The 23,829-nt window shown below is 36.3% G+C and overlaps 1 protein-coding gene across 2 annotated transcripts in view; it reads left to right on the top strand.

Moving 5' to 3' along the window:
- Positions 1 to 19,603, top strand: part of CERK (ceramide kinase) — a 44,005-nt gene extending 24,402 nt beyond the window's left edge. For both annotated transcript variants that reach the window (XM_062582737.1, XM_062582747.1), the window contains exons 7-13: positions 2,786 to 2,860; positions 5,142 to 5,294; positions 6,354 to 6,459; positions 9,596 to 9,666; positions 12,748 to 12,953; positions 15,164 to 15,372; positions 16,899 to 19,603. In XM_062582737.1, coding sequence (XP_062438721.1) covers positions 2,786 to 2,860; positions 5,142 to 5,294; positions 6,354 to 6,459; positions 9,596 to 9,666; positions 12,748 to 12,953; positions 15,164 to 15,372; positions 16,899 to 16,995 — 917 coding nt within the window. In that variant the 3' untranslated portion in view covers positions 16,996 to 19,603. The remainder of the gene's footprint in view (positions 1 to 2,785; positions 2,861 to 5,141; positions 5,295 to 6,353; positions 6,460 to 9,595; positions 9,667 to 12,747; positions 12,954 to 15,163; positions 15,373 to 16,898) is intronic.
- Positions 19,604 to 23,829: the final 4,226 nt, after the last annotated feature.

The following is a 23,829-nucleotide window of genomic DNA, read 5'->3' as shown; positions in this document are numbered from 1 at the left end:
TCCATACAGAAGATCTTTCTTTTTCTAATGAGTTAGAGTTCAGTTAACAAGTGAATCAACTATTTTCTTCCCAGTTTGCTTTAAAGGGCTGCATACAATTCTGAACAATGAAGGAATTATTTTCCTTCATTCTCTTCTACTGTTGCCCTTGAAATACACAAAAATTCTAGCAGGATGTGTTATCACATTTTCTCTCAGTTTAGCCAGAACAAATAACATCCATCACCTGACCATTATCCAAGAATCACACTTTACACTTCTTGCCTAGACTGAGAGCTCTGGCAACCCTAAGCTGTTAATCATTCCAGAGAATAGAAGGGATGTAAGTCAAATTCTAGATTTACATTCTAATGCCCCTGCAAATTAGATGTATGTGGATGAAATAAGCTAGATTTTGGTGCAGTTACTGTGAGTGCTGTTTGGGAAGTAGTAGATTCCAAATCTATTCAAGACCGTTCTAATTTAAAACTAAGAAGAAAAACAAACTTTGTCCAAAATGATATAAATTTTCTATTTAGTTGTAAAGTGTTCAAAGAGATTCAAATCATCATGCTTATGATATATTTCAAATACTAGTTAAACATTTTTGTGACCTTGAAACCAGCACTTTTAGGTTCATATTTGGTGTGATGTGGTGTTATGACCACTTTTATTCTCTTAGAATGTGTGTAAGGGATAATACTGATTTTATTGCTGTGCTACCAGGTCTGAGAGAGCAAAAAACCTGATATTTTACTGTTTGTAGCTATGTTAATATTTTATACTCTGTTGGCATGTCTAAGAAATAGGAGCAATTTGACTGTCGGTAAAACATTGATATCTTTTCCCAGCCTACATTTTAGAATCTTTGAATTAATTTCAGACTTTAGATCTAATTTTAGGTGTTAACTAGTTTCAGTGGCCTCCCTCTATGAGAAAGGTTATGAATGGAAATGAACAGGGGTTCTAGAAACTGTCCAATGGATAAATCAGCTTTTTAAAACGACGACAGAAGAGTATGGGAGACAAGCCTCCTGTGTTTAAATGCTTGTATGAATTCCCCTCTCCTCCTCCCACCTAGTGTGCAAGACTACCTGGAAGCTGAATCTGTATGTGTCTGGAATTAACATGAATTTGGGGTAATTCTAGCAACAGAATACAGTTGATCTTGAAGAAATGAAGAGTTGGTTGAAACATTAGGCTTATATATTAGCAGTAGAAGTTCAGGCCACATCACTCAGTAATTAATTTTCTTGGCTTTTCTTTTGGAGACCACTGAGAATTTTCTGCCTATCTGAAATTCATGAGAGTAGGAGACAAAATAAAATTGGCAAAATTGAAAGTGATGCAGAGCTTCAGTATCTGAACTCTGATGAACACTTTCTGCTATAAAACTCCAAATCTGGCACGATAGCATATTCTGTATACCACATCTGGTATGATACTGAGAGTGGAGTCCTGTTTTCTGTGCAACAGCCTATACAGATAATGATACATTTGCAATATTGTGAACCTTTGTCTTGTAGAGAGAGCTCTTAATCAGACTCTTTCTTTTGTTTTGCAGTTCTGTTGTATTTATCTTTTCTTTAATTGGTTACTGGGGCTTCTTGCTCACTGTGTCTGCTTCTGCATAATGTTTACCTGATAGTAGGTTCTTTTATGCCCTTCGCTGATAGGGGAAATTATGTCCATTTCCTGAGAAGTGAGATGGAGGGGAAAGGATTTTCATCACCTTTATTGATAGTGTATACCCTGTCTGCCTTCAAAGTGAGAAAGAGCCAAAAGTGGATTTAAAATGATCATTATCATTCTTCCATTTTTAGTTTTATGTTTTAATCTGAATAGACCTCAAAAAGCTTTGTATCTGAGGTATTCAACCTCTAGTGCATCAATAGCAATCCTGAAAGCAGATGATAGAATTGCGAGCACTGACTTTAAATGAATTAGTTTTGAGGGCAGGGAAAGGAGAAACTTGATCTGGAGTTAGGTGCTGCAACAAATTATGTGCTTTGATATATCTGGCCCTGACTTCCAAGTCCCTGCTACAGAGTAGAATTTAGAACTCTGTTAGACTCTCTGGCTCTTCATGTAGGTATTGGAGAGCGTGGCTATCTCTAAATGGCTCCTAGCATAGCCAGTGTACTGAGTGTAGAGCCACCTAAAGCTAGTTAGTAGTGATGACTGAGAATATAGATGAACCTAAATCTTCCCCCGTCTGCTTTGGGGTATTTTACTCAAGACTGTAAAGATATATCTCTATCCACTTTGCTTCCGTATCTATAAAGTAATTCCTGAAAGGAAGTATCTACTAATTTTCAATAATAGAATTAAGCAGGAATCTGTGTTTTAAAATGCATCTGGAGAAGTTGAGTATGTTGACAACCTGGAATTTACAGCACTTCGCCAGAAAATTGGAGACTGGTCATAATATCTTCTTTTTATGAAATGTCAGTAAGAAATCTTAAGCAGAGGAGAATCAATGTATGCCTTTCTTCCAGCAATCCATAACTGATACAAAAGTTTTAATCTAATCCTGAAATCTTCTCTGTGAACTAACAACTTACTTCCCCATACCAACTGCTATACATTTATTGCATAGAATAAGTCTTTGTACTTTATATAGAGAGAAGTAAATTTTTGGAAAAAAAGATATTATTACTATTTAGATCATATTTGTGCCTGTATAGTGTTTCATAATGTAAAAAGGGAGCAGGCTGAGAGAACATTATGCTTTTGTTTGGAGGGAATGTGCCAATAATACTTGTTTTGAAAGATATAAATTAATTTTTAGTTTTTCATTTTTCAGGGTCAACAGATTGCATATGTTATTCAACAGTTGGCATTTCTGATCCAGTAACATCAGCTCTACATATTATTGTAGGTAGGTAGTCTCAGTTCACTGTTTTGTTTTGAAAATAATTAAAATATCCCAAAATAGTAATTTATTCAGTTCTTTCTTTTTACATGTCTGTGAAATATTATTTTAATATAATGGATAAATTAAAATATGAACTCTTTGTCTGGGATTAGGACTCTATGATATGAAATGCAGGGAGGTTAAAAATGAATTTCTTGCTCTACTGTAATTCACTGTTTTCAGGAGATCATAACTATGAAACTTTGCATCTAGTGCTTAAGTTTTCATGGGCTCTGGTATGCATAAAGACTAACAGTAAAATAAAGTAAGCAATATAAGTTGTTGGAGTATATCTCTTTTAGAGAAAGCTATCATACATGCATGTACTTTTGAAGTAGTATTCTGTACTAATTGCCTAATTATCCTGTGCCTTTTCATATTTCCATGCCAAGTTAGAAATGTGTCTTCTGCTTGACTGGAATTAGCTGATAACTCAACTGAAAGGAACTAGGGGGGAGAAACAGCTACTCTTCAGTAAGAAGTTGCCAATTCTTGGCATGCTGTCAGTAGGGATGCTGACAGCCACCCATCGTTGCCACTTACCGAAGTCCTCTGGTAATGGAGACCTTGAATTGTGTAGGAACTAAGAGAATTACAGAATCACAGAATGGTCAAGATTGAAAGAGACCTCTGGAGATCATCTAGTCCAAATGCTTGAGCAGGATCACCTAGAGCATGTTGCACAGGATTGCGTTCAGGCGGGTGTTGAGTGTCTCCAGAGAAGGAGACTCCACAGCCTCTCTGGGCAACCTGTTCCAGTGCTCTGTCACCCTTACGGTGAAGAAATTTTTCTTCATATTCAAATGGAACTTCCTGCATTTCAGTTTGTGCCCGTTGCCTCTTGTCCTATCACTTGGTGTAGAGACAGCTTGGTATATTCAGTGCATTGTGAATGGTGTCTTCCATCCCATTTGTCACGTATTGAACAATCAGAGTCACTCTGAACTTGAAAAATTGCACAAGGTGGTACTTTTTTTTTTTCTTAGCCTTCTTAATGGTGTCCACTAACAGATCAAGAGGCCATGGGCACTGAAACACAGGAAATTCCATCTGAACATACAAAAATCTATGAGGGTAGCTGGACACTGGAACCAGTTGCACAGAGATGTTGTGAAGTCTCCAGCCTTGGAGACATTGAAAACTTGACCAGACACAGTCCTGAGCAACCTGCTTTAGTTGATCCTACTTTGAGCAGGTTGGTTGGATTAGATGATCTCCAGAGGTCCCTTCCATTGTCCTCTACTCTATGATTCTGTACTCTTCACCATAATAATGTTGCATAATCATAAAGGACAGAATTTCTAGATGATTTTTATTTCATTATCACTTGCTTTTTGAGTGCGTAACAGGTGCAATTTAGGAGCTGGTGTTACAAAGTCTTTTGAACATGCTTCTCTGTTTACTAATCTGATTTCATCTGTTCAGCATATGTAAAGTTTAGCTCAACAGACTTAAGTTTAAAGATCTGGCTCTAATATGTACGTAGTATATCCTAGTATCTTAGTTGGATTATTAAATGTATAGATATATTTAGATTTTTAAAACAGTATTTCTCCACTTAATAAAAAGGCTGAAGATATTTAACATTTGTAATAGTTATGAGGAGGTTATCCAGAAGACAGAGCCAAGTTCTTCACAGTAGTGCATGAAGGGAAGGTGAGAGACAATGAGGTGAAACAAGAGGTGTTCGCACTGATTCAGATAAAAAGAAAAACCTTTCAGCAGATGATGACAAGCAGTGGCTTGAAGGTGGTGCCAAGCAGATCACTGTCCACAGGAGGTTGTGCCATCCCTGGCCTTGGAGGTTTTCAAGATCTGGTTGGATAAAGCCCTGAGTAACTTGGTGTGATCACAGAGCTGACTGTTCTGAGCATGATATTCGAAGGCCCCTTCCAACTTGAATTTTACTCTGATTCAATGAAATGTAGGATTCAGTAATACTCAAAAATTGTGCAGATGTGGTTTTCGTGGTTTTCTCCTGTCAAATTACCTTCCACTTTCCTTTCCGATGAGTATAAATTCTTCATTATATATTTTTAGTATAACAATCCTTCTTTTCACTTACTATTTAATCCTTTTTAAGTATTAATTGTTACTGGTCTTTAAAAATGTTTTTCCTTTTCTACATGTACGTTACAAGGGAACAGTCAGGAAAAATAATCTATAACATTAAAGTTACTATGTCCTGTTTGCAGTTTGAAAAAAAATAAGCCTTAATAGAACCTTGAACTTCAAATCTTTATAGGTGACTCTCAGCCTCTGGATGTCTCCTCTGTACATCATAACAATACATTTTTGAAGTACACTGTGTCATTGCTGGGTTATGGTTTTTATGGAGACGTATTGAAAGATAGTGAGAAAAAGCGGTGGATGGGTCCGATGAGATATGACTATTCAGGTAACTTGTGTAATTATTACAACCTTTGTCTGCATATAAACATATTAGAACAATTGATACTCTCTCTCTAAATCATCCTTCTCTGAAGCTTTTAAACATAAAAGCCAGATGGAACATGATTTTTGCACTCCTCTTCGTATTGAACACATTGAATCACGTAATGTAGAACTCTATATCCTGGGGATAACATTAGTAGTGTGCTCATTAAAGTTATTTTGAAATTGACTGTTTAGTATCATTAATAAATTAACTGCTAGTTAATATTTTCAGTGTTATATGAGCTATATAAAGAATTAAAAGTTTATGTTAAACTGTATTAAATGATAGTTACTGTAATTTTCATGTTGTTGAGGGAAATATTTGTTTTAACCCTTGAAGCAACCCTAATCCAAATTCAATTAATTAGCTTTTCTTTAATGAATATAATTGCTAGTACTATTGTATATTACTAATAGAAATGTATTGATAGATCTTGCCTAATATTAGCTGCCTAAAAAGTAATAGCTTTTCTGTGCTAATCATTTTGACATTCTTTACAGTCAGTTGAAGAGGGATAGGCACTCTTCTGTCTTAAATGTTCAGCTGATGGAATGAATTATGTTATTTATGTCCTTTTTTCTTTACTGATTTTAGGGAGAGCTGACTGGTTTCATCTAGTTAGCTAGTATTTAGATATATACTATGCTAGTGGAAAATATTTTTTATCTTTGTTCTTTACTTTGTTTTGAGTTAGGGAAACTAGTTACAAAAGCAGATTTTAACCAATGTAGGCTAATTCTAAGATTCAGAAGAGAAGTACAGCCGAATTTTTTAGTTGGCTTTTTAAAGATGTCAATCAAAGGCATCGTAAGCAAGTTTTAAAAAGTCTCAGGTTTGGGCAGTTTTACTTCCTTTCCTCTCCAATCTAAACATCAGAAAACAGATATAAGCTTGAGAAGAGCCACTGTTATTTTGCAGTCCTTAGAAAGGGAAAGGGTGGAACGACAGAGAGGTGTATGTAGAGATGTTTGCAATAGAATTTATAATAACTTAATGCTACTTAACACCTTTTTCATGCAGGCGTCAAGACTTTTCTTTCTCATCATTGCTATGAAGGAACAATTTCTTTTCAACCAGCAAAACACACACTGGGATCTCCACGAGATAAAGATAGCTGCAGAACAGGGTAGGCTAATGTTTATCTCTGGATGTTTTACATGAACTTTGTGGAAAGGCCCATAAGTAAGATGTTACAGTGGTTTTGTTTTTCTAATATCAAAACACTTGCCTTGGAAGAGACAAATTTTTAAAAAATAAGTGAAGTTTCTTGACGGATTAAACAGAACACCTTATTTTAGGAGGTCAGTAGAAAGAGAAAAAAGTAACTCCTCTCCCACTCCCTCCCACCTAACTGTAAATGAAACCAAATATAACAGCACAGTGCTCAACTGCAAGATGCTGAACGTTTGATACTGTATTACTGCTAATAAATGAGAAGTCTGGGTGCCTCATAGCTTCAACAAGTAGAAGCTCAAGATTGCTCAAATGTTGACATTTTAATTGGGTCAGCAATTTCAGTAATTGTTTTAGTGTCATAACAACATTTTTTGTGTCCTGAGGATAAATCCTTTCAGGAATCACTCCTTGTTTAGTCTTCTTTATGAACTTCCAATATCCTGTGCAAATCATGTGTGATGATCTTTGCCTGTTTCTCCAGTCAGGTGGCCTGATCTTCCTTTCTCTTTGCTTCCAGTTCCTTGAAATTATGCACTAGTATTTATTCTCCTTCTTTATATGAAGGAAGCTAACAGAGATGTAGCAGTTGTCACCACAGTGAACAGCAGGATACAGAGAGGACCAGAAATTCTGGTGAAGAACTTCTTGAGCCTGTGTGTAGTGCTGGGGCAGTGACATACTGCAGGACATGCTCTCCAGCACCAGCTGGAGCAACTACCCTGACACATCAGGTGCTTTGATGCAGGTGGAGCTCCAGAAGAAGGATGCTACCATCCAGGTCCCATGCTGGTGGACCTCTCCCTGAAGTTGGGCCTGAAGGTGGCCTTACCTGTAGGTGTGTTTTGGTCAAGACACAAGAACTGCTAGGTGAAGAAAGGAGGTGAGCAGACTGCATTAACATCAGAGGGGATGACCTGTAGATTGAGAGGGTCTTTGCAGAGAACCTGCAGAGGCAAGAGTTCCAATCCAGCAGTGGAAGGAAGTGGGGGCAGCTAGAGATTTTGCAGAAAGGTGGAGACCAGCAAGATGGGGGAGACAGAAAACCTGTTCCTTCTGCCAAAAGAAGACTCCTCCTCCACATATCGGTCTGAAATTACAGAGCAGACACAGTCCTATGGGATAAAGTGAGGAGAAACAAAACTGATCAGGGGATCAAACCTGCAGGAAGAGGCAGATGATAAAGGAAACCATCTTTCAACCTGGCCTGATGTCTCAGGAAGCTTGTTTGCCAGGGGCTTGAATGTTGGTGGGGAAGCTGTGGAGGTCTGTCAGCTGTTTGACTGTTACTCCGTGCTGCTTGTCCACAGGGGCAGCAATGATTCTTCCAACCCTGAGTATATCAAGAGTGACTCTAGAACTTTGAGGACATTGGGCCTGTGTGGTATTCCTCTCAATTGTTCCAGGGAGGGAAAGGTTCAGGAAGGAGTGATTGCATCCTGCTGGTCAACACCTGGCTGCCAACATACAGTGTCAAAAGCAGAGCTTTTGCTTGAGCAAGCACGGCAGAAAGTTGACATGGATGAACAGCAGTCTCCTGAATGAAGCCAGATGCAACTGAGAAATAAACAGAAGGTGGAAGCTGGAGTGAGCTACCTGAAGGGAACATTGAGGCATGTAAAGGGCAGTAAGAAGGGATTTTTTTAAGTATATTGACTAACGGCTAAAGAAGATGGGAGCCTGCTGCTTAGTGGGACAGTAGACATAGTGACAAAGAATATGGAAAAGACTGAAAAGCTGAGTGCTTTCTTTGCCCCAGTTTTCACTGGTGTAGTCTGTCCCCAGGCCTTACATGTCCCCATGGACAAGGGGAGAACAGTCAACATACATTGACTTTAGCAAGGCCTTTGATACTATCTTCTATACTATTTTTATGACCAAATCAATGAGGTGGGCACTGGATAAGTGGATGAGTAGAAAATTGGCTGGATTCTGTAGTTGGAGGTGTTGTAAATACCCACTCCAACTGGCAGCCAATTAATAACAGTATCTGTCTGAGATCTGTGCTGAACCAGTCTTTATTAATGACCTGGAGGATGGCATAGGGTACGCGCTCAGCAGGTTTATAGATGGTACCAAAGTGAGAGAAGTGATCTACATGCTGGAATGCAGGACTGCTATTCAGAGAGACCTTGACAGGCCAGAGAAATGGGCTGACATGAACCTTGGGAAGTTCAGGAGAGGCAAATATAAAGTCCTTTAGCTGCAATGGAATAGCCCCATGCAACAGCAGCAGCTGGCTGGAAGACAATTGTAGACCTGTGGGTCCCAGTGAACAACAAGTAGTACTTGAGTCAGCAGTGCACCCTCATAGCAAGAAAGGCAACCATATATGGAACTTTATTAGCAAGAGGGTAACCAGCAGGTCAGAAGTGATTGTTCCCCTCCATTCAGCGCTTGTGAGGCCGCATCTGCAGCAGTTGTCCACTTTGGGGCTCCTCAATGCAGGAAAGATACTGGCATACTGGCACAAGTCCAGTAGAGGATTGACAAGATGGCTGTGTGACTGGAGCATGTGTCATTTGAGAAGAAGCTGACAGCTACATGCGTTCAGCCTTAAGAGAAGGCAGAGGATGGATCTTAGTGCTGTTTATATCTGCCTGATGAGAGATTGTAGAAGACGGAGACAGGCTTTTCTTGGAGGTGCATTCTCCAGTGGAATGCTGGAGGCAATAGATAAAATTTGCAATATAAAAAATAAGAATATGAAGATAAAAGAAGAAATTCTGTCACCATTAGGATAGACAAATATTTGAACAGGTTGCTCAGAGAACTTTCAGGCATTCCATCCTTGGAGATATTCAAAACTTGACCAAACAAGACGCTGAGAAACTTCATTTCTTTGGACCTGCTTTGAACAGTTTTGGGCCTCCAAACTGCATGATTTGATGACTCTGTGGCATGTAATAACATCTCACCTCCAGAAGTCTTGAGCATAGCACTCTACTTAGTTAGCTATACAGCTTCCAGGGCTATCACGGTTAGTGCCATGTCAGGGTGATCAGTGCCATGCTCCATCTTGTGGTGTGGGACTGTCCTGTAATGATTGAGTAAAACACTAGAGTTAAACAGAGTATGTTTGTTTTCAGATGTCATATTTGCAGGCAAAGTGAGCAACAGCTGGCAGAACAGCGCAAGAAACGTGGATTAAAACATGAAGGTAATTTATAATGAAAAGTAAGAGGACTTAGTATTATATAATTTACTTGTTATACAACTTTTTAATATATATCAGTTCAAGTTTGAGGGGGGCGAGGGTCTCCAGACTTTGTGGATTACCAAATAATCCAGCATTTCTGTCCAGTATCCATACCTATATCCATGGGCATACCTTTTACTCAGTTTCCAGCTCAGACCTGGGTTTTTCCAGGTGCTGATCTCCTTGTAGTTTCCAGCTGGTCTAATCTGAAGTTTGCTAGCAGAACACACACTCGGTTGTTCGTTTCATATCCACTCACATGTGGGTCCCTCTAACTCTGGCCTAAACTAGAAATAAATCTAGAATCCATGCCCTGTTAGCTAGTCTCCAGCATCTGAAATTTGATCTTTACAGACTATGGTGTCCTATTTGCTGGCTGTTTTTGCACTACCACATCATGCAGATTGAGTAAAGGAATAAAGTTTAAAAAGAAGATGGAACAAATTACAGTGATCAGGTGCAGGGCTTGGCCAGATGAACATACTAACCAGCAGCTTGTTTACCCCTTTGTCACCCATTTTTCCATGCTTGTCCTTCCTCGATCCTTCCTTTACTCCACCTTTTGCCTCCTCCCAAATAAAAAACTGCCCCTAACTGCATTTTCTTTATTGACTCCAGTTTTGCTACATCTATACCCAAATTAGGTATTTCTGATACCATTACCCAGGTAATCCCAGCGTTATGTGATACAGTTACATGGGAGCTGTTAGTCTTGCAAAATTCAGCTCCCCAGGAGGTCCTCAGTGCCTTCCTTCGGTTCTCTGCACAGTTCAGCTGTCTCCTCCTTAACCACCAGGAGTCTTTCATGGTGCTATCTGTAGCTTTTGTCAGCTTCTCTGTTATGTGAGAGTGACAGAGCACTGGCACAGGTTGCCCAGAGAGGTTGTGGAGTCTCCTTCTCTGGAGATATTCAAGGCCCGCCTGGATGCAACCCTGTCTAACATGCTCTAGATGACCCTGCTGAGCGGGGAGGTTAGACTAGATGATCTCCAGAGGTCCCTTCCAACCTTACTGATTCTATGATTCTATGATCTGTAAAGTCCAAATATTTCCCATGTTACATCCAGTAGTTTCTCATGTTCTGTTTGATTAGCTTAATCTCAGAGCAGGGCCTTGTGATTTGGAAAGTTTTTCTGCAGGTTGATATGTAAAATTGCTTTCTGACCTCTTACAATACATGTTTTAATCTAATTTGAGCAATTTCTTTCTGCAATATCCTGTTCAAAAGCAACATGAAAGAAGATCAGCATTGAAGCAAGTATATAATTGATGTTAAAACCACTTTGGTAAATGATGCAAAAAGTTGAATTCAGCAAAGCTGCATTTTCCTGTGATTTATTACTAATTTGTATTTTTTTTTTTTAGGAGATAGAAGAGGATATCTCTAGATAGAAAAAGAATAAAGTTTTCTAATCTCCTTTAAGTCTTCTGTCACTTTGTAATACTACTCTACCATTCCTTGAATTACATCTTTCTTAGTTTTGTTGCTGCAGAGTGTGTGGATAGTAAGAGGCTGCATTAAATAAAAAAAAAAAATCAAGGACACTGGAGAAGTTCAAAGAGCAAAGAAGAGCTACAAAATATTTTCCAGACTTTTTTTTTTTTTTTTTCTCTCCTGGGAGCTTGGAAAAGATTAATTCAGAGTGAACCCAGCATAGAATTTATATCCAACTTTCAAATCATCTAGGCAATTGTAATAATGATTCTCTAAAGTAAATGTGAAGTTTACAAAACTAAGACAGTAAAGATTATCAGAATTTCAGGACATACGAAATACATAGTATTTATGTCATACAGAGTCTCATGAAAGAACCCCTTCGAAAACATTAGATTTTTTTTTAAGGCTCTGTTAGTTAATATATTTCAAACCCTTTATCTTACCATAGTTTGATCAAACTTGTTAAACAAGTTTGTATTAACAAACCTTGTCTGTCTGTTTACCTGTTTGTTTGTTTGTTAATTTTATCCTCATCATCTATAATGGAACTTTACTCCTTAGCGGTAGTCTTAGAACTGTCTGCACCACCATAGACTATTCTGAAATCGTTAGTTCAGTGGAATTGCTCATTTTTAAATATCTGAGTCCACTTATATGTAGAACAGGAAAGGAGTGTTATGGCTACTTTTTGACTTCTTTTACTGTAGTGGGGAAGGCAAATGTGTTTAATCTAAAAATACAGAGGCTTTTTTAGTCTGTCTTTACCTCATACAAGAAAAGAAATTTTACGTGATAACTCTGTGCAGAGCCTGACAGTGTTCCAGAAAATACCTCTGTCCCTTGGTAGAATTTATGCCATCACACATCTAAGCTTGGTCTTGGTAGAATCTCCAACAGCATAGTTAAAATTTATTGAAAATAGTCTTCTGTTTTCCAGGAATCTTTGAGGATTTACACAGAGACAAGTTCAACTCTTTGCTAATAATTTTTCATCTGCAGAATATTAGAGTGGAACTCCCCCCTCCAAAAAAAAAAAAAAAAAAAAAAAAGAAAAACCACACCAAAAACTGAAAATGGATTCCTGATTGCTATATTCTGGTCCTACTGAACCCTGAGTCATACCCTCCCTTTCTGTCACTTTTTTAAATATAGCTTGTGGCATTGAGGAGAAGTAGGGACACTGATCTAGAAAGCAAATACTGATCTACTCTGCCCTCATCATTATTTATTCAAGGTTAACAGATTGAAGAGCAAGATTAAAATTCCCTCAACTTCTAGCTACAAAAGTTATGACCTGTCTCTGTTTTGTCCCTGCCTGAAGCTTTATAGGTTACTCAAATAGCATTAATCCCAAATTTGACATGCATATGGCACAAATAGTCAGAAGTTTTAGATAAGCATGGTCTCTGGAAGGAGGAAGCAACTTCTGTCAATATAGGAAAAATTAGTGTTTGGGGTTTTTTTTAAGTAACTTGTCGTAGCTCTGTATTGACGATGCAGGAACATGCCTGGTAAAAGCTTAATTTCCCAGGAATGTTAGCTTCTTAGCATTCCTGTGAGCAGATCAAATAACCTATTTGCATGTTTTCATTTATGTGTTTCAGATGATGAAGAAGAATGGAAGGTTATTAAAGGAAAATTTCTAGCTGTCAATGCAGTAAATATGAGCTGTGCCTGTCCACGAAGTCCAAAAGGTCTTTCACCAGCAGCTCATTTGGCAGATGGTTCGGCTGACCTCATTTTAGTTCGTAAATGCTCCAGATTTGATTTTCTACGGTATCTTGTCAGACATACAAACCAAGATGATCAGGTGTGTTTTCCCTTTGGCTATGAATTCTTCAGAAGCTGTATAAGTTGTAAATACTGGCGTTTTTATATGACACAAAAAATATCTGCAGTACAGATTAAAAAAAATGCTCATATATTTTGCATGAATAAGATTATCATGTGTACCATGAAAAATAAAATCCCAGAACATTTTAGCTAAGTCAGGACTTTAGCCATAGTATCGGACCCAAATTCCTCTTTTGCTAATTGAATTTTATCTTACAACATTTTCCAAGTATTTGCTGTTTGGATACTATTTAGAAGGAGTTTATCACTTATGTATACTTGTATTTGGTATGAAAACGCAGCAAAATGATGTGGCTGATGTAGTGAGGAATGATAATTCAGTCTTTGTAAACTGTGTAAAATACTTAGTTTAGAATATAGTTACAAATTGCAATTTGACCATAAGCTGCAGGCTTTCAGCAGTATTTTAACACATATAGGTGACCATAACATGAGTTATATGCATTCAGCTTCAAAATTCTTCCTCACATACGCTGTTACAGCTGTCAAGGTTAATGATAAGGGAAGGTTCATCAGTGTTTTGAGTGTACTATCTGTTAAAACAATAACTGTGGCTATCGATATGTATAGCTATGGGAAGGCACACATTTAATATTTGTCACAACTTGGTATTATTAACATGTTCTGGTGAACAGTGGAATAATGGCATATCTAGGTATAAAAGTGATAATTAAACTCACCTGTTGTTCATGTTGCTACTCTTCCTACTCCATAGAAGAGTTGCTATAGATTCTCTTTCCTATATTTCCTCATAACATACCCTAGGACATTGTGTATGCCTATGTATCTCCACCCAAATTATTCTTCATTTGCTCTTCTTCCCTTCCATCCTTTCCACCTTCTCTCCTTGTATACTCGATATTTTTTGTTATTTGAAGCCTTCCACAACTACCTTGCCTATTTCATCATTTATCAGAATTGCAAATAAGCTGTTTTCTCTAGCATGCATAGTGAGCCTCACTGTGTTTAAGTTACTGTTCCAGATTGTGGAGTTTTGATAACTTCAGATGTTTGCTTGTGGTTAACTTACTGACATGGGAGGTTCCTTCAACTTTGATGTTTTTTTGGATTGCCACTGTGGCTGTAGTATAAACAGGCAAGAGAAATTCCCATTCCAGTGATTCCCCAGTGTTTCTCACTGAGATTTATTGGTTATAAAATGCAGATTAGATGCAAGGTTGCCGATTTTTTTCTCATGCCAAGTTATTGTCTTCTATAATGGGAAATCCTGCTGGGAAACTTGAGAAAATGTGGAGGAAAAAAAAGGACATACATTAATACAGACAAGTTTATGGGTAACTCTTGATAAAAGCATTTCTGTTGTTCTGTATTCACTTTTACTTCCTTGCCATTCGCTTCCTACAGACACACACAGACACACTCCATTGGCTTTGCTAAATGGCATGTCTGTCTTTATTACTGCTTACTAAGCATTTCAGCCTGTATCAACTAAGTTGTTTTCAGGTCAGGTAGAGGCACCCACTAATTTGATTGTTCCTTTAACTTACAAAGCCCATTTTAAAGCATTTATATAATATCATAATGTAATCCTGCAAACCTCTGTTAGTAAGAGCAATCTCTTAATTGCCCTACCTATTTCTAGCTGAATTAGCTAGTTAAAGTGATTTTATTTTGTTGGAATGTAATAATACTCTTACTTTCCTACACACCCAACTCTCTAATGTGATTATATTTCCATGGAATTCTTTGATTAGGGTAGCATTTGCCTATCTTCAGGAGATTGTTCTAAACGTGAAAGCAGCGGGTTTGCAGAAAAGCCTGTATGTCTTAAGCAGTGCAGTTGAACAGATCCTGAAGATGACACCAAGAGACCAGCCCAAGCCTTTTTTACTTTGATTTCATCATGAACAATATAGCTGTTTACTCATAATCTCAGAACCTGTTACCTGTTTATGTGTAAAGTGGCAGTGTTGTTGCTACTTTAAAAGTATTGTTGAAAAGTCTGATTCCAGTTTCATGTAATTTTCTTTGACTTGTGTAGTCTTTTAAAACAAAAATCACTGTATTATCTCAAGCAAGCTTCTCTAGAAAATTGGAGTGGACACATTTTCTTGAATACAAAACACTGCTTGCTGAGTTGTTCTATGCATTAAATATATCCAGCTAGTTGTAATCGCTTGTGTTGATTCTACTTTTTCTTTGTAGTTTGACTTCTCATTTGTAGATGTTTATCGGGTGAAGAGTTTTCAGTTTACATCAAAGCTTTTGGAAGACAACGAAAGTGATGTCACGGACATAGGAAAGAAACATTTTGGCCAGTTCTGCAGAGATCACCCGGCCTGTTGCTGCAATATTGCTAATAGCACCTGGAATTGTGATGGAGAGACTCTGGATAGCTCAGCAATTGAAGTGAGGTGAGCGTCCATGTTTCTCCTTGTGTTCCAGAAAAGATATTAAGCCTTTTTTTGATTTAGAGATAAAAGATAAAGACGAAAGTGCCCCTGCATAGCAAATTTGAGTCTACTATAAAATCACTTTTTTGTAACTTTTTTGAAAGAATATGTCAACTGTGTATTGAAAATGATCACCTTGAGATATCTGTTTATACATACATATACATACACATGCATATATATAGATACAAAAATAAAAATATGGCCCTACTTTTGAAGTCCTACTTACTTAGAAATTAACATTGCATGTTTGAAGTGCTGAAGTTATTGTTGGGAGGATTTTTTTTTTAGAACACCTCCTTACTCTGAGTACTGCCTTTTTATATTAAACAAATTATTATTATTTAGTTTTTAAAATGCCACCTAATGGATGTTTCTGTAATAGGATATCATTCGGAAGGCCTGCTTGACTACTCAGTAAAACTCAGTGAAAATATTTGTGGATATGAACATTTAGAAAGAACTTTAGAAAGTTCAAATCTTACGTTTCTATACTAATCTTGCACAGTTCTGAGCAAATTCCACATGACGTTACACTGGAGCATTTACAACTTTCTCTTTGGATAGGGTGGTATTAATCCTACTCAAAAATTTCCAAGCTTCTAGATAAGATCTGTGAGAGATGTCAGTATTCACAATAATGCTTTCAGTTTTTCTATACAAAATATTTAAATACATATTATTAAACTAAAATTATTACAGGTAAAAATATTTTTAAAATATATATATATTATGCTTAAGACATAGATGATACCTTAAATGTACAATTGACTCTGAAACATTACTTTCCAAATGGTTCTTATTTTGAGAATATAATTCATATTCTGCCTACAGCTGACAAAATCAGCTAGTTTTAATGTTTACTTCTATTCCTATGTATTATTTTAATCGGAGATGAAGGATCACAGATCTGATTATTGAAAAAATTCAGTCTCTGGAGAACTGAAATCGTTGCTTTTTTAAAACAATCTACTAGCAGAAATTTTGGATGTGACACATACTTTGAGCATTTTGTCACATACAGAATCTTACTTCTAATCTTGGCATATGAAGAAAGAAGTCTGCAATTGTTCAAAAAATCAATTGAGAAGGGAATAGTAGTTGGTGAAATTTTAAGGATTTTTTAAGCGTGAAAAAAACAAAGATTCAATACAAAATATATACATCTGGGAGTGTTCAGTTAAAACGTAATCTCTTGGCAGTCCAAAGTGATTTTTATAAACCTGGATTATATAGTATAAGATCTACTTATCTAAGCGCCCATAGAACTTTCTGTGCGGAGGAGTATCAGGAGTGATAAATGTATGAAGCAGCAGCCTCCTTTACAGGGGAGGATTGTATCAAGAATAAGAAAGTATTTTTGCAGTCAGAAGCAAGGAGCTTTGCCGAACTGCTAGAAATTCCTGGATTATTTGAGTTTAATGTACAATACACATTTACTTTTTATCAAATAATTAGAATATGTTTTTATTTTCTGTGTTTTTCAGGGTTCACTGTCAGCTAATGAAGCTATTTGCAAGGGGTATTGAGGAGAACTGTAAGGAAGCTGCGAGCAACCAGAGTAGAGTTGAACAATTACTATAGATACTGTTCCTCGAATGGGGAGAAGAAAAACTAAAAGCTCAAGGAAATTGAGTAAATATGCATTTTAGTCAAATTGACAAGTATTTTAAAATTTTAATTTTGTTTTTGATGGATTTAGTATAATTTTGGACATTTTATTTCATCTGTGTACTTTTTTTAAAAAAAGATTTTGAATCATTAAAATACATCTTGGAGTAATGTAATCTTTAGTTCTGTATGTTAGAGAAGAGAGGATTGGTGTATGTATATATTCACAATAATAAATACGCTTTTCTAGAAAGCTAATTTAGCAGTTGCATTGCAGTAATATCTAAATGCTATAAAATACTGGATTTCCCATTGACATCAGGACAAGATATTATTGGTGTCCAAGAAGATGTTCTCTCCTGGGAGTGTTCTGTAGTTGCCTATAACTTAGTACTGGAAGTTAGTATGTCATTTACATCATTTTATTTTCATTTTCTTGAGTAAAATCTTTCATCTTGCAATTCTGTCTCTACCTTGCAACTTATCAATGCAATTCAAAGATACATTCCTGGCTTTAAGAAATAGTTAGAGAGTTTAGAAATATTTTGAAAAATAAAAAGCACACCTGTATATACATCATACCTTATACCCTATTTATAAATGCTTCCTTGCATACTATTCTTTGGGTTATAAAGGGTTTTTATGATGTTTGGGTGATACCAAATACCATACATTGCGACTGAAATATCTTACAAGCAGCAAACAGAAATACCTACAGTACCAGGAAGGAATAGACAAGGAAACAATAGAAGTGTGTTGTAAAACACCAGCAAGTTTTACATAAAAAAAAAAATACAGTTAACATATGAAAAGTTTCCCTCTTAAGTTCATAGTTCTTTGGAGATTCTACTACATACATTAAAATGTCTTTGCAAAATAAGATGTTGTAATGTTAAGTTTAAAAATATCATATGATGATTCAAAGTTTTTTAAGTACTGTTTTATTTAACTAAATACAAAAGAAAATAATTCACATTGTGAAGTCAAGGGAAGAATCTGGAATCTGATAAATCTCATTTACTATGCTGATTTGTTTTTATAGCCAAAACAGACTATCCTGTACAGCTATGGAGTGTTTATTTAAATTGTGTATTAATTTATGTATTGTGACATGTGTTCTGTGTACAGGCTTGGGGCTAAATTTTGCTCTGCTTCTACAGATTTATGCCTGTTCAGAGAGGATCAGAAGTTAGTCCCTGATCTCTTCTAACTTTGTTTTTAAGTATGTACGTCTCTTTAAAACTCACTACATCTGACTGCATCTGAACAGCTAATGATTCACTATTTCACTAATAAATATTCATCTATATTTATTGACACGTCTGTCATTCAGCTTGTATTAGTTTCATGTCTCCTATATATTTCTCAGTGTAAGTCTTGGTTGTTCAGTTTATTACTAAAGCACTTAAAAATACAGGTGATGTAAAAGGCTATTTTTTTCCTCTGAAAAGATTTACATTCCAGTCTTGTATAATACCAAAATGGTGTGCTATATCATTGCTACAAAGTATTCAGACTGCTATATATGATAAAACACATGAAAATGATTTTTGCTTAAAGTACAGTAATACAAAGTTTAGGATCTGTTTTTTATTATATATAGTATTACAGAAAAATACTTGAATACTTTTCCAAAAGTAGTGCTATTTACTGTCTTCTTTAATGCAATGAGCTGATGATGAATCCAATGTTTTTCAGACAATATAGAAAAGTTATTTATGCTATGCTGTATTTTTAAAGCCATGTGTAATAAATGAAAGTTTTTTGAATGAAGAACCCCACTGAAAATTGTGCAGTTCTAAAAATACAAATATTTTGTAAAACTGTCATCTGTTTAAAAAGTTCTACAGTTAGCTTGGTCTGTCAGTGAGTATTGGGAAAGAACATAGACTTCAAATTATTTTAATTCTTGGGTAGGATACACAGGATATGTTAGTGTGTGCTTAGCTCACCAACAGATGACGTTCATGACGCGCTGCATTTTCTCATTTCTGAGATCAGAAATAACTACTAACCAGCTGTCCTGGTTAGTTTACTAGCAAATTATTAGGCTCTTATTTGGAAAATGGGAGGATTAATCTAGTTATGAATGTATACTGAAAAACTTTGAAGACCTTTAATACCTGAACTGTGCACTTTGTGTTTCCAACAAAACCCACAACGAAAGTCCTCATTCTAAGGAAAAAAAAACACCAAAAAAGAAGAAAAAGGAGGTTATGTAATATGGTAATGAAGTGTAAAGAAAATAATAAGCATGTTGCAACATAAGAATGAATGTCTTGGTAGACAAGGTACATAGCTGCATTCGAATAATTCTACCTGTAGCATATTATACTAACAAAGCACCATATGTGAGTTGTATGACATGTCAAGTTTCCTTTTAAGAGAGCTACATAAGTAGTATCTGCTTATGTTTTAACTCTCGATTTGTTCTCTGAATGTGGTCTCAGTATGGAAACTATGAGAATACCAAGTTTGATTTTTTTTTCCCTAGTCTTGCTGGCTTCAAGATTACAAAGTGTGTTTTGTTTTATGAGGCTAAGTGGATTCACCAGAAAAATAAAATTATGTTGTACAGTAATTCTGTGGTTTTCTTATTTTCACAAGTTGATTTGAAGCAACGTCTATCACCAGATAGCTTCCTAATAAAGATATCAAGCTGAGTATAATCAAAATGGGCAGATTAAATGAGGCAGAGAAGTAATTCATAAGCTTCCATTTGGGTTGACTAGAACTTTGTAGCAAGTGTGAGTGTGCACAAATACCAAGAGTGAAAAAAAGCAACTAGAGAAGTTAGACTTCTACTAAAATTAGCCAAAAAATTAACTATGTAAGATAAAGATGGAAGGGGGAGAAGGAAATGTAGTTATAATACAAATACTTAGATTGATTATCTAAAACCCTAAACTGTAAAAAGTCAAACTACCATCCTAAGGAGCATGAAAATTACAAATAGCACCTATTACATGCCAAAAAAAGTGTATTTTTAAAATGTCACTCTAATAATTATTATATTTCTTAGTAGTAAATGCACTATAATGTTCTTTGTAATTCAACAGTGGGCACAGTGTGAGAATATGCTTTTCAACATTTGAGATATTCCTTTTGAAGTTACATAACAAACCCATGTTTGCAGGGATGTCATACAGCTTCATAAGAAATTCACATTTACCCATCAGTTGGAAGGTGGTATGTAGAATCAGAAATGTCTCTCAGTGCTTTTGTCTTGCAATTCAGATATGAACTTCAAGATCAAGTGTTATTTCCTTAACTCCTGCCTTAATCCATGTGAAGTAAAAGAGTAATAAGAATTCCATCATTCTATTTTCATTAGTCACATTGCTATTGTTTCAAATAATTTAAGTTGCAGTAAATGAATTCTGTGCATAATGAATTGCCAGTCACCCAAAATTTCTGCCTTATCCTCTGACACGCAGTGTACACCTTACAAAGGCTTATGCTTGTTCTTAATTATCGTATGATTGGTCCTATTAATTTGAAGGAGGTGAGGCTTTTCTCTGCAATCAGTTATGCCTTTCAGATGCTCTAAAATGACAGGACTAACAATTTTTCGTTTCGTACATTATAGAAACAGTTTTTACATGTAGAACAGGAAAAACAGGAAAAAGCATTCATAAAGGAAAAATAGTGGAAGAATAGCAGAAGTCACACACATTCACACGCACATGCATACAAAAACATGGAGATAAAATGATCAAATCCTGGAAAGAATGAAAATAAACAAATGCAAAAGAAATTTTAGAAAGGGGAAAAGTACAATAAAAGAAATAAGAAAACAAAACAGAAGACTTTTTTAAAAAAATTGCTAGAGTGTATTACCTGGTCATATGTACTTTAAGTGCACAGTAGAGCTGGCACTAAAGGTTGGAGTATATTGCCAGAAATTTGTTACAATTGGTAGGCAGAATAAAAAATCTCTGTTGTGAAGACATATTGCTAAAAATAATAATGGTCATGCTTTATATTGCTGCTCACAAACTTTAGGAAAAGAGGCAGCATCACTAGAACAGGTATTAAAGGAGAATGGAAGAAGCATCTTCTTGTAGTAATGTGCGGTAGTCTGAAATGGCTATTGTATTTAATCTGCCAAATCCTTGTATTTCATGTTAATAGTTAGCAACTGTATTTCAGGAAGGAGCAATTGTGCAGCAATAGGAAAGATGAATGTGTTAGTACTGAAGTTAAGGCTGTGTGATGCAATTCACACCAGCTAAGGATCTGCCCCATAAACCTTGTAACTTCAGGGACAGAAAAGCCGAAGTCATGTAGACCGTCCTTTCCCACAAAGCCCAATTGCATACATACGTACCTTTGCCATTCCTGCTAGATGTTTGTGAGCTTTCAGAGGTGTGGATTCTGTGAAGTAGTTTAATTATCAGAACAGATTGCTTTATAGATCTTTAAAAGTTAGAGTTCTGGAGTCACTCTTGCTATCTTAACTGAATATCTCATCCTATTAAAGGTTGGGATATTTAAGTTTGCTTGTTCAATCCACAGTGGAAACTGATAACAGTTCCCTCTCCCCACATGTTACTATGTTTCTTCTCAGTTCTTCTCAGTTGTTTGTTCTTTGCCTATACAGTATTAATATTCAGATAGGCAAGGAAAAAGACAACAGAATATTGATATCAAGAAAAACTGCCCAAAGTTGATTTCTATTTGTCACCAAAGAAGTAACTCTAGACAGAAAACTGGTATTAACAGGATTGCTTCAGAAAAAGGTACGCATACCTGCATAAGGTCTTCAGTCAGGTCAGGTATCATGTTTCATAGAGTGGTGTCTGAAGCTCTGAAGATTGTATTGAGAATAGATATCTCATGTTAATGATACCTATCAAACAAGTAATTACTCTGAGGGTTACAGTTTTGGTAGAGTCTGTCGCTCCGTCCCAGGAAAAATCAACCCAATAAAATAAGCAGCTCTCGGAGAGTTGGAGGGGGTATCTTCTGAACAACATTTCTTCTCATAATGCTGGAATCTTGGTAGACAATTCGCAAAGCCTGAACACCTTAGTATTGTTTTAGTTGCAAGTTCCTATTAAAGTTTCTCAGAAATTCCTCGACATACTGGTAGCAGGATAAGGAAATAATAAATGTAGGCCCCTTCCCTCCCAGAATGGGCTAATTTTGTTATTTGTTCTCCTCTGGAAGCAAAGCTGTAGGCTAACAACAAAATTTGAGTATTAGTTAATGCAATTTTTCATAGATAGAAGATTTTATAGACTCAGTGGAGGAAAAATGAGCCCAGGGAGAAGTACAGGCCTACTTCTGTCTGTCCTTGGAGGAGTCCACCCTGAGGCTATTAAAGTGAGACCAGCAGGCAGAGGCTATGCTTCATTTTAATGCTTCCTTTGAGTGGACTAGTGCCGAAGAGGGACAAGATGAGCAGGAATATCAAAAGATCTGTGGCTATGCAGACTCAACAGTCCAAAAAATGTCACCAAAAAGTTGCACTGCACCTCTGTAAATTGCTTGAATTTTGGCCCTGAAGGCCATTGCTGTCGACCCTGCCTAATTTTTTGGAGGAATCTTGACTAGTCTGGGACAAATCTGTCCTGTAAAATAGCTCTGAAAAGGCACAGCAGAAATTTATTAGCAAAGTAGACTGTGCTCAGTTTTTTTTATGGGAACTTAGAGAAAAAAAGATAATGAAAGGTTAGGTAACTAGCCCAATCCCTTATGAAAGACTGACACAATGCATCTTACACGTGCAAGGTGAGTAGGAGACTGCTGTTCCTTGTACTGATCTATACCAAGGTCCTAACAAGGACTACTGAGATATCAGAACAGTTTCCTCTGCTTGACATGGTTGGAGGCTGAGGAAAAGGATGTAGTCCAGCTCTAATGCTTTCTTGGAGATGTTCTGAGACTTGTAAATAATTTCAGGTATTTTACTGTAACCTTACCTTCCTCTGTCAAGGTCTTGTTTTTCAGTCTTCCCTATGGCATCCGCATGGTTCCCTATGGAGAAGAGTAACTAACACTGAGGGCTATTAAACATTGTAAATGGCACAGTGTTTCAAGTGTTGCTAGCTGGCCTATGCTGGCAGAGCCCTCTGAAGAGAAAAAATGTTCAGTGAATTCTGAGTCTAAAAGATAAAGTTTTAAAATGACACATCTATGGCAAATTGCACATGCCCACGATTTGCTTTTAGGTAGAAGCAGACTTTTGCATACAAATATAACAGGATGGAAGAGAGCATAGATGTGCTGTGCCTGTTATTGTCTCATATGCAATTTACTTGAATCTCTGAATATACAGTCTAAAGTTTCCTATTGCAAATATTGCCACTAATTTTCAAAAAAGAAAGAAATATAAAGAATATTTGGTTTTCTTTTCAGAAACTTTGTATCTTAAATCAATGCCTATAATCCAGGAAAAGAAGAGATTATTTTTTCCGTAGAATGTCAAGCAATGCCTTTACATTCAGCTGTATTTGTGTCACTCCTTTGTTATCTCCTTAGCCTAAGTAGGAGTGGAGAGTTCTAGAGTTAAATTATTTTATGATAATAAACTCCCTAGTACACTGGTAATAATTCTACATGTTAATGTAAATACTTACTTTTCCGCTTTATTGCAATGGCTCTTTTTCTGTATTTAAGTATGATTTAGTCCTGCAGCTCCCTCTACTGAAAATTATTTCTCTTGAAAATAAATCCACATTTCAAAAACACAGCATTAATTTTTAAGGTAGGCTGGCAAGTTCCCTCCTGATGAGATGTGCTGTCATATGCTTCAATTCAAATTATATATTAAATTGAGATCTTCAACTTTTAATTCTCTTT

The sequence above is a fragment of the Rhea pennata genome, chromosome 1, assembly GCF_028389875.1.
Source record: "Rhea pennata isolate bPtePen1 chromosome 1, bPtePen1.pri, whole genome shotgun sequence".
NCBI classification, from domain to species: Eukaryota; Metazoa; Chordata; class Aves; order Rheiformes; family Rheidae; genus Rhea; species Rhea pennata.
The sequence above is the reverse complement of the archived record's forward strand: the minus strand, read 5'-3'. Positions and strand labels throughout refer to the sequence as shown.